The following is an 11,725-nucleotide window of genomic DNA, read 5'->3' on the forward strand; positions in this document are numbered from 1 at the left end:
GCAGATTATACACATAATGCACTCAATCAGATTTTGTAGTGTCAAATAAAAACATACATAATGATACAGTATATATCAACACGTAGTTCATCATCACTTTTGATGGTCTGAATGTATTTTCTTCTCTATGCTTTATCAGTATGAAAGCTGTGAAAAGTCAGGATGTTTTTGCTTTTAATTTGAACACAGAGGCACACTACACAAGCTCTTGTTTCACAATTCTACCATTGTTCTGAATAACTGGAAGACAGTTTCTCTGTCAAAAATACCTCCTGGAATAAAAAAAAAACAAAATAGAAGTGTGAAAAGAACAAATTACAATTAAAAATTTGACTGTTGCTGCAGAGGTCTTCTGCACACAAAATCTTAGTCTGATTGGTCACAAAAAGTGGGATGCCCTGGTCAGAAGTGCAGGTTCTTTTGTTTGAAGACTTGACATCTCTGTACAATGTAATTAGTGTACAGTGACCCAAAATAAATTGTATGAACACTTTGAAATTACCAGGTTTCCAATGTGAACTTGTCATAAAACGTGATCAGATTATCATCTAAGTCACAAGTACAAACACAATGTGTATGATAATAACACATTAACAACTATAATTTTTAGGACTAAGCAATGAGCTCTAACAAGCACTTCCAGGAGATGAAAATCAGACCTGCACACCATTCAGGAGGAATTAAGGACCATTCTTCCTTGTTTCAGCTCAGCCATAGTCTTAGAATATCTGGTGTGAATGGCTTCCTTAAGAGCATTCAACAGAATCTCCTTTGGTTTGGGTTCTGGGCTCTGACTAGGGCACTCCAAAAGACAGATTTTTTTTTTTTTTTTAAAGAACCATTCTGTAGTTGATTTATTTGGATATTTAGGGTTATTGTGCTGAGGATCACCAACTACTACTGAACTTCAACTGGCGGACAACTACTATAACAATCTCCCTGTAGTGTAACCAGATAAACTTGGGAATTCATTGCTCAATGATGATGGCAATCTGTCCATGCCCTAAGCCAGCCAATCAGCTGTACATCATGATGCTCCCTCCATCATACTTCATTACTGGGATGATGTTTTTATGTTGTTCTCTTTCTGCACCATATGTACTGCTGCATATTCTACCTGAACAATTCAAGCTTTGTTTCATCAATCCACAAAGCATTTCCCAATAAAGCTGTGAAGTACCAAGGTGGTCACTGGCAAACTTCAATAATGGAGTGATTTTTGTTCTGGAGAGCAGAAACAGTACTAAATCTTCATTTACATACAGTTTGTCTAAATGTGGAGTAATGAATATCTAAATTCTTTGAAATGACTTTGTAACTCTTTCCAGCTTTACACAAATCAGCAATTCTTGAACATAAATCAGAGATCTTTTTGCAAAGGCATTCTTCACATCAAGAGATGCTGCTAGTGAAAAGCAAACTCGAAATGTTTGGAGAATTTGACCAATAATAAAGTATCTCTAACCCAACATTTCCCATCTCACTTTATTGATGTATCATTGGGGTTCATATACTTATTCAATCTACACTGTAAATGTTTGAATAATGTATTCAATATGTACAATTACAATACAATGGTTTGTGGGTAATTAATTAAACCAGACTGTGCTTGTTAATTATAGATGACTATACTTTAATACAAATGCATACATAAATGTGGTTACTTAAAAATGGCAAGAAAATGTATGTGAACCACTGCCAATAGTATGTTCCACCGCCAATTTATTGCATATTCCGTAGTTCAGGAGCTATGGGGTTTTACACACACTGCTTGAAATCTTATAGTTTTAGATATAATAAAGAAAATAACTGGTTACACATTACGTTACTTGTATGGCTGACTTTATCAACCCACTAGGTGGTGAAACCACACCATTGGAATAAAGTGAATCAAAATGAAATGTTACCCCCTCTCCACATCCAAATCAATCAATTTTCTAAACTGGGTATTTCATTTCATATTTGAGAAATATATGTAGGCGGCTAGTCAGCTACAGAGCACTATAATTCATGTTCTAATGCCCACTCACACCAGAACAGTATCGAGTCATTGCTTAATATAACATGCATGTCTTTAGGATGTGGGATGAATGTGCAGTGACTGGGGAAAAACAGATTGTTGTAACTTCAAACATTTTGAACCTGGATTCAGTTCTCTACTTTGGCACACAGTGCTGTGAGACAGATGCACTAACTAGTTACTGTGCCAGCTATGCTCCCCTGGATGCATTATAGTTGTACTAAATAAACTTATGTACAAGAGAGAAAAATTAAACAAATCAGAAAATATGAATAAACAGTTATAGTGATAGTGGGTGAATGTGAAGAACATACATAAATGAATTGCTTTTCCAAATAACGTTTCATGTTTTTAATGGTTCTGGAAAAAATGCTGTTAGCAGTGAAATCAGAATTAGATACAAGTACATTTTTCAAAAGTTTGTATACGGCTGATATGATTATTTCAGAGTGTTCACTACCTTTACATAAAAGTACTGCGTGCCTGTCCATCAGGGTGGAACCTTGTAGGAAAGGAAATCTATTCATCTATTCGGAGAAAGAAGTGTTTCTTGGCAAAACTGTAAAAGCTACTTACATCCTGAAAGGAAGACAAACTGACTTACTTAAACCACATCATAAAATCTGATCTGGGGAGTAGGGCGAGTGTGTAGGGTGGTCATCTTTGGGAGATGAATGAAAGTGCTTAGTAGCGGAAACAAGAACATGTGCTCACAGGGATGCATGTAATACTGTATGTACTGCCCGCAAGTGTTTGTAAAATGACCTCTACCCACTGTCAAAGGATCTCTTTCATGAAGTTGCTAATCTGCTTTGAAACGAAGGTTGTATTTCCTGGCCAGCATCATCAAATAAAGGAACTGGAGAATCTAGCCTCATTTTATATTAGAATATTAGAACAACCATGATGAGAATAGGCCATTCCATCCCATTTATCCCATTCACCTAGAATGTCCAAAACATCATCAAGCTGAGATTTAAAGGTTACTAAACTCCTACTCTCCACCACAATATCTTACGGAAATATGGTTACTTTTGTGTACTGGGCTATTAATACAAGTTTTTTAAGAAAGCTGAATTCTCTACCTGTGAATATATATACAGATACATAAGAATAGAATGCAAGACCTTTGTTGGTAAAATACAATAAAATTGAATTTTATTGCCAGGCAACATAGCTGCTAGGAATTTCTCTTGGTGTTACAGCCATATACATAACAAAAGTACACATAAATACAATTAATGGCACAATGTACATGATGCCATGGGATCTCTGCCTTGCTATATACAGAGTAAAAGAGACAACATCAGCAGCAGAGTCTTTCTTTAAGCATTTTTTCATTTATCATTTCTGCTTTCTCTATTATTGGGTTTTGTTTGCGAATTGTATTTTAGGACTTGGTTGCTGTGGATTGTCTTTATATGCAAATTCCCTTTTTGCTTATTTTTCCTTTCTTGAACATGGTTATATTTTAACATTTTTTGATAATAAACTCTTCAATTAAAGACTAGAATGGAATTTTTGCAGTTTATGTTTTTTGTTTGGAACGTTTAGTGCATAGTTTGAACTTTTTAAAGCCAGAGCCCATATTTTTAGGCCTGTGTATGTGGCATGCCTGCAAGGTAGAAATAGGGGCTGACTTGGAATAAGCATCTTCCGGGCAGGCCAGTGCAGTTCCTGACTTACTTTATGGGTCTTTTAGAGGTCAGTCACCCTTTTTCACTACGTTTGACATGCCAGTTTACAACAGCTATAAGAAGCCATTAGCATGCCATTACCTCATCTGTAAACTTTCTTTGTGATCTTAAAAAGGTTGTCATTTTTTGAGTACGCATTTGTAGCAGAGATCTGCAGCTCAGAAGTCTATAGTCCACTAGCAAGGACATTTAACCTTAGATATGGTTTGGATTTTCAAGTGGAGACCCTCTGGAGCTTATGCTTCCTTACAAAACCTGGCTCTGAAAGTCATAAAATGGGAATTTTTAGCATAAGGACATACCATGTTTAAAGTCTATAAAAGATGACCAATTTTCTTTAAAGCTTGTACACTGACATTAACAGAAATATTCAACTACATCAAGTGGGATTTTCTCTAACTGAAAAGTGGGCTGACTGAACACACTAGAGCAACTTGGGATATGTGTCACTTGTTCTGTTAATCACTCCATCTATAGCACAAGTTTGCTTGCCTCTTTCATCTTGACCTCTGGATAGTTGTTAAGCTACATTAGCTTGTCAGGTATCTGAAGACCTGATTAATATTTTCTCATGGATCCTTATATGATACAATGACCTGCTTCAGCAATGAGTCAATCCTGAAGGACTATTATAACACCTGTTTTGTTCATTGCAGTAGGCAGTTGTTTGTATTGTATTTGTGTTCTCTAATGCACGTTTGTACTAGACATTGTATGCACATTTTGCACTTTTCATTTATTTTTGTTTAATGTTGCTAACTTTTATGGAGGGTAAACAAGAGTAAAAGTGGTGGCACATTACACAATTTCTAAAAAAGAAAAAAAACTTGGCGACTACAGTTGCTAATCTCATTGCCTGATAATGTCATATTACATGACTGAAGAACAGTTGATATCAAATTAGACAAATACATGATTACTTTCACCGCAGTTTCACGTTTCCAAAATATTGTGACCTTGTCCCTTTATCTGACAGCCAATAATGTGCTGCCTGACAGAGCTGGTGCTGTACAAATGCCTTACAGGTATAGCGGGTTTAGTTGCAGTTTCTCACCATTTTGTGCTTTTTTCATTCTGACATGGTTACATATGAGACAATGTTTCATTGAATCAAAATTCATGATACAGAATAATGACAATATGAAATCTGTTCTTATTTTGTGTATTGTATGACATTACCACATGATGGAAATTATACACAAAATCAAAAGAGTCTTTCACCAAAAACAGTATATTTAAAAAATCTGATTGAAAAACTTGGCACTTTCACAAAACTGATATTCCATGTCTGCATAATGATGTGAAAGTGAAAGTTGTCAGTGCACAATATACAGATTTAATTTAGCAAGTCACATTCTTAGATGGGTGTGGCTAATCACAACATTGTTTCATGGATGCACCACTGAATCCACAGACTTGCTTTCGAATTGATCAGAACAGTCAAAGCACAAATGTACCATACAGGGCCAGGTCTCATGAGATACAAATGTTACTAGGACTAGCAAGCTACAGTTTTCACAAATTGTGGATGAAATTATGAGAACTAAATATACCTTTCAGTGACAGTGATTCAGAAATAAATGCATTATTATTATTATTAAATAGGGATAGTTTTCAGCAATGAGGAATTATGCTGCAGTGGATCTAATAACACGATGCACTAACATGACACACGAAGAAAGCAGCCAAATTCCCAGTACTTTCTTTTCTGGTCTAATGAGACATCTATGCCTGCTACCTTTGCACTTAGTGAGTGAATGAGTGTGTTCAGCTGCAGGGGACATTGTGGAGAAGTACCAGCTTCACGAAGAGTGTCAATATTCAGGTTTTTCTTAAAAGAAAAGTAGTTCTTCATAGTCAGGAACCACAGCTAACAGGTCTGTAAAGCATTCAGGTAGGGAATAAAAGGGCAGCCATTATTGGAGTAGTATGTTTAATGAGTATTCAGAAAACAAAATGATTAAAATTTTAATGGTTTGGCACTTGAGTAACTTTATATTATAGATTTACAGAATACTGTCAAGGAACAGTGTGCATTGAAATTCTTACTTGTATGTGTTAATCAACATGAAACATGTCTTATGTTACTACAGTGCAAATATTTTATATTTTAAACTTTTGTATTGTTGCCCCAATTTTATTTTTTGGATTTATGGATGTCTCATAATAAGTAACTAAACATTAAGTACGTTTCTTTTTTGAAAATTTGATATCAGGTGAATATTGCATCGTGAAGACCTAATCACAATACAAATTGAGTCATAGACTACTGTTTCATGCTTAGTTGTGGTACATAACATAAAAGACAACAGATTGAAGAACCCTCTGTCTGCAAAGTCCAAAACCCATGTGTTTCATATTCCTCAAAGCTGCATTATATGCATACTGTAGTTCTTCCGGCTGAGCAGCATGTCAAACTACATGTCACACAAGCACCCTGCGATTGCCTTCAAATCAGCCAAGATTATCGAAATGAAGACGGTGACTAAAAATTCCTGAAAATGTGTACTGTGACAAGGTATATAGAGTTCTGTTGTTCTAGTTATACAAGACATAGCAACTATGACTTATGAAAATGGACCTGGCTAATATATAGCAGATATACAGTAAGTCACAAATATTAGCAGGCTCATGCACCAGCAAGACACTTACATGGGCATTAAGTCACCATCATGTGGGTGCTCGTGCTTCACGTGTGGATTGACAATAGCGGGATGAGGAATTCCAGTGGCATGAGGTCCAGGTGGACCAGGTACCATGTGATGTGAGAACCTAAAGAAATAAAATGAAAATGTGAGAGAGTTGGAACAAATAAAGTAATTCAAAATACAACTCTACAAATTTCAAATTGTGCTATTCTCCATGCAGACAGCAGCAGGACAGAGCAAAATAACCAGAGTTAAATTTACCATTAAACATGTACATTTGGTAATAAAACTATTGATATATGTGCAAAGTGTTAATTTAACCTGGCACTGTGTAATTTTAAAAGCAATGACCCTCTAGACCACATCAATCATTTAGATGACACTTTTTACTACAGGTGAAAATTAGGTAATAGCTTTTAATAGGGATCCTGACCCTTAAGGTTCACCATTTGCATTTTTCACCCTGCATGATAACTACTAAGTACTGTGACCCAGTGGCTAAGGTGTTGGCCTCAAAGCCACAAAGTGTATATGGGCACGGACCATATTCTCAAAATCCTCCACCTGAAGCCCACCCACTAATAAAGTCAAATCCTCCTTACATTAAGTCATTTAATTGCAAGGAATCCTGCTTTGTTAATAAGAGATGCAGCTTCATGAGCAGAGCAGTATTAGGGGACCTTGCATAGGGCAATCAATGAATTGCTCAACACCATTATAGTGTAAACATTATGTTACTGCTTTTTATATTCATGGTTTTAAATTTTGAAATTGTGTGCATTTTTTATTTCCTAATGTTAGTCAACTATCAAAAGATAGCTGTTTAGAAATACTATTACTGACTTGAAAGAGACAGTGAATAATTACAACAAAAAAAGGACCAGGAGGAAACCTGAGGTCAGAAAATGTGCCAAGTTCAAACTGGGAGATAAAACTATTAATCATCAAAGCCTAAATCATTTGACAAAATTCAAAGCTCAAAACACAACCAGAGTTCAAAGAAAAAGAAAAGTTTGCTCGTGATCACTCACAGGACCCTAATCTTGGATAATGGGGAAAGCACGCAGTTGGGTCTTATATATGGCTGCTTTGAAGACGTCACCTATTGCACAAATCACGTTAATTCTGGGAATGACATCAGAGCAACAGATAAGGTTTTTATGGAAAATGGCAGGGTCCTACGTAAACAAAATTATTATGGTTCAGCCAGGGATATTACCCTGGCTTTAGTTTATTTTTGGTATTTTTCATATTTTTCTTGTTATTTAAATGTCCATGTTTTCTCTAATGTAAAATATGTCTTTGATTGAAACATTATTATTTATTAAATAAACAATCTACAAATTGATCTCCTAAGTCCCTTGTGTTTTATCTGTGGAGACAGGGCCACCCTTGGCTCACCATTAATGGACTGCCCCCAGCTCCTGAGCCCACACTTCTGGCTATTTAGCTCAGGGCAGAGTGTCTCACTGTAGTTGTGGAGGAGTTTTGCAAGCAATGTTTTACATTTGGAATTAATGTTTTATGGGTATTTTTTTGCTCTTTGTTGGATTATTCTTTCAGATTAGGAATAGGGACTTGGTTGCTGTGGAATACATTTTTAGGCAACTCCTTTTCTGGCTGTGCTGTGCATTTATTGTTGCTTATCTATTTTCACCATAAATCCTCATTTATAAAGATTACTTTGTTTGGTTCGTCTTATAATCCAAAGTTTTTTTTTTCTTTTTAATGGATTCATCGACTTTGGCAGATATTACAGATTGTTAAAAGGCATCTTGGAACATTACGAGTTCCCCATTTTTGCTCCTGCTAAACCACAAGCTCAGGCAGTATGGCGAGTGCAGGCTGGATTGGGGATTGGTTAGTTTGGACGGAGTAGTGGAGAAGACTCATGCCCCTTTTCGCTATGGTTCTGACTCCAGATCATCAAAAAAATGGCTCCCCTGGAAAAATTACTAAAGAATTTTCAATTGCTCAAAGATATTTTATAGAGCCATATACATGCTTGCTTAAGATTCCTCAGCATCAAAACCTCCAGAACAAACACTAACCTTGCCCAAATCCTACACCAAACATTCAAAAAAATAAAGAACATTGTTCATTTTAATAAACCTCGTAATGTCAAGACATTAGTACATTTTAAGGTGGGTTCAAAAAGAAATTGACAGCACAATATAATTGGAATGCCACACCAATTCATTTTTAAATTGGCAGTTTGACCATCTGGATGACATATTGGGACAACCTAGTAATTCGTTAAGCAAATGAGCACAACAGGCTGAATGGTCTCCTTTCATTTGCCAAAATAATGTGCTTTAAATTCGTAATTTACATTTACAGATGAAAAACTATAAAGGCAAATGACTACGTGTGATAATATTAATGTTCTTACTGCTTAAGACATCAACAAACAGCAGGAAAAGGTCAGACACTGACCAAATACCATGAGCACATCTTTCCTCATCTTTATCAACTGAATTACCTGCCTGTATGGCATCAATTATTTTAAAAATCTCATTGTTACATAACTGTTAATTTCAATAGATTACCAGATTTTCTTGCTGGTGTCTTACCAACCTGATAGAGACCCAGACATTGATGATCTCACAATTCAAAGATATCTTTTGTAACATTCTGATCGTGACTCCTGTTCTCTAGAACTGTTTTCCTAAATAGGTTTAAACCCCCACTGATGGGTGTATGCATTTCTTACTTAAAGATTCACCTGTTATATTTAGCACAAGTATTTGAGTGTATACATAAGTGAGAAACAGGACACTGTAGAATTACTGTATATAAGAAAGGAGAGGCCATTTTTTTCCCTAGGAGACTGCATCCCTTTAATATGGGCAGTGTGATAGATGGGTGGCCGTTCATCCCGGCCAATACCCCCATGCCGCCAGGTGGAGCCCTCCCTGCAGCATGGAGGTGCGCCGAATGCCAGCAGGGAATCCTGGACATTGGAGTTTTTATACACAGCCCTGCTGGATACCTTAGGGGCCACTAGGAGACGCTGCAGTCAGGAACAATGGTTATTTGGCTTACACCTCTGAAGTATGTCCAGGGACACATGGACAAGGGGAATGACGTGCTTCCGGGGTGAAGAAAAGGACATTTTATCTGATCCGGAAGTAATAGGAGATTACATGGACTGGGGATTGGAACACTTCCGGGTCAGGAAGTATAAAAGGCCTGTGGGAGCTTCCAGACAGCGAGCTGAGCTGGGTGGTAGGAGGGCAACGCATCTGGGAGTGGTGGAGAGTTTATTATTGTGTAGTATTGTATATTTGAATGAGTATTGTGGAGGAGAGGGTGCTTTGTGCACTGTGCTGTGAAAATAAAGTCAGCTTTTGGACTTTTACTTGGTGTCTGGAGTCTTGGACAGGGGTTAAAGGGAGCAATAGCTCCCTCTATCTGTCACAGTAGTAACATCTTTTACATATTCTACAGCAGAACTCTGTGATTGCCAGTCTGTTAACTTACTGAATCAACAAGCCGATTAAGGCGGCAACCTCAGTTATGGGATTCCCTCAGAACACACTGGTTGTTGTAGTGGAGGAGAGAATGAAGACAAAACTGATGGCCACTATGAACAATGTTACTGGTGCTTTTTGTGTGAAAACAGCCTATCCTCTGGCATCTCTCACAACAAAGGTCTAATTTGCCACATCAGCACAAGAGCTGCATTTTGGGAGTTTCATTAAATGAATTTCCTTGGCCGAGGAGCTGGACACAAGCCTACGAACACTACACTCAATGTCAAGTGTTGAATGAAGTAGTGTAAAGCACACTGCAATTGAACAGTGGAAACATATTCTCTGAAGTGATAAATCACACTTCACTATTTGGCAGTCCTATGGGCCAATTTGGGTTTGATGAATGCTAGGAGACCACTACCTTCCAGACTGCATAGTGCCTACTGTAAAACATGGAGGATGGTACTGTTAATATAGCATACAAAGCAGTTTTAGACAACTGTGTGGCAAAAATTTGGGAAAGGCACTTTTCTCTTCCTTCATGACTGTCTTTATACATAAATTCAGGTCCAAACTCAAGAGGCCTGCACAAAGGTCTGACCTCACCCCAACTGAACAACTCTAGGATGATCTGGAATGCCTATTGTGAGCCAGGTTTTCTTGTCTAACATCAGTACCTGACCTCACAAATGATCTTTTGAGTGAATGGACAAATATTCACCCAGACGACACACTGAAAAATCTTGTGGAAAGATTGTTGGGGCTGATTTTCACCCTTTACAGGAAACACCATGGCCACGGTTTTGGAATGAATGTCCAGCATGTTCATATAGGTGTGATTAGTCAGATGTTCAAAATATTTAGGTCATACAGAATATCTTTCGACAAAGACATATTATGCATTTACAACTTTTATTCTTGATTAGGTGATTGATGTGTAATATATAAGCATTTGAAATCCAGCAACATACAAAAATGTTGGGAGAGAATAACTTTACAAGGCACTATATAAATACACACAATATATTCATACTAAAACACAAGCCCATTATATATAAAGAAAATAAGATTTGTTTAGAATATTAAATCAAAAAACTACACCAAGAAAAACTTGAAGATAACACAAAATGTGTGTAGAGACAAAAATACATGCAAAATTCAAAGTAATTTTTTGTATGCTTTTACTCATACGGTGCATATGTTGTCAGTCTTGTGTGGTGAGGTAAATGTTTCATGTGCTCTTCCCAGGTATGCAAGATAAGAAAGAAAATGGGTACAACACAGTCATTGACTGCCTTTCTTTCTTTTACCCTAGAGTTGAGAAGAACACCTTGGATGACCTGAAGCATCAATTCCGGTACAAAAAGGAAAGTTCTGCCTACTATGCCACATCTACCGTACTATTTCAACGAGTACCAAACAGGAATTCCGTTTTTTGGAATAGAATCTGCCTTTGATGGGGACAGAGCTGTTTTCTCAATAGGCTTTTGTTAACCATAATTAAAAGAATGAAGATGCTTATGGTCCCATATAGACTTTGTATTTTTGTTATTGCTAATCTTTCAGCATCTTTGCATTAAATGGGGCTTCCACCAAAGACCACAAAATTCATATATATATATATATAAAATATATATATATATAATATATAATATATATATAATATATATATATATATATATAATATATATATATATATATATTATATATACACACACACACATATATACACACATACATACACACACATTTCTCGAGAATGAACAGACAAGACAGAGATTAACCTGTATTTGTGTGATGGCAAAGCAAAGTATGGAGGCAAAAAGGAACTGCCCAAGAACCAAATCAAACCACCACGTCTGTTAAACATGGTGGTGGGGGTGT

At 36.6% G+C, this 11,725-nt stretch overlaps 1 protein-coding gene across 5 annotated transcripts in view; it reads right to left on the reverse strand.

Moving 5' to 3' along the window:
• Positions 1-11,725, reverse strand: part of lef1 (lymphoid enhancer-binding factor 1) — a 157,914-nt gene that overhangs the window by 40,271 nt on the left and 105,918 nt on the right. For all 5 annotated transcript variants that reach the window (XM_039758154.1, XM_039758153.1, XM_039758156.1 and 2 more), the window contains exon 6: positions 6,370-6,489. In XM_039758154.1, coding sequence (XP_039614088.1) covers positions 6,370-6,489 — 120 coding nt within the window. The remainder of the gene's footprint in view (positions 1-6,369; positions 6,490-11,725) is intronic.

The sequence above is a fragment of the Polypterus senegalus genome, chromosome 7 (genome assembly GCF_016835505.1).
Source record: "Polypterus senegalus isolate Bchr_013 chromosome 7, ASM1683550v1, whole genome shotgun sequence".
NCBI lineage: Eukaryota > Metazoa > Chordata > Cladistia > Polypteriformes > Polypteridae > Polypterus > Polypterus senegalus.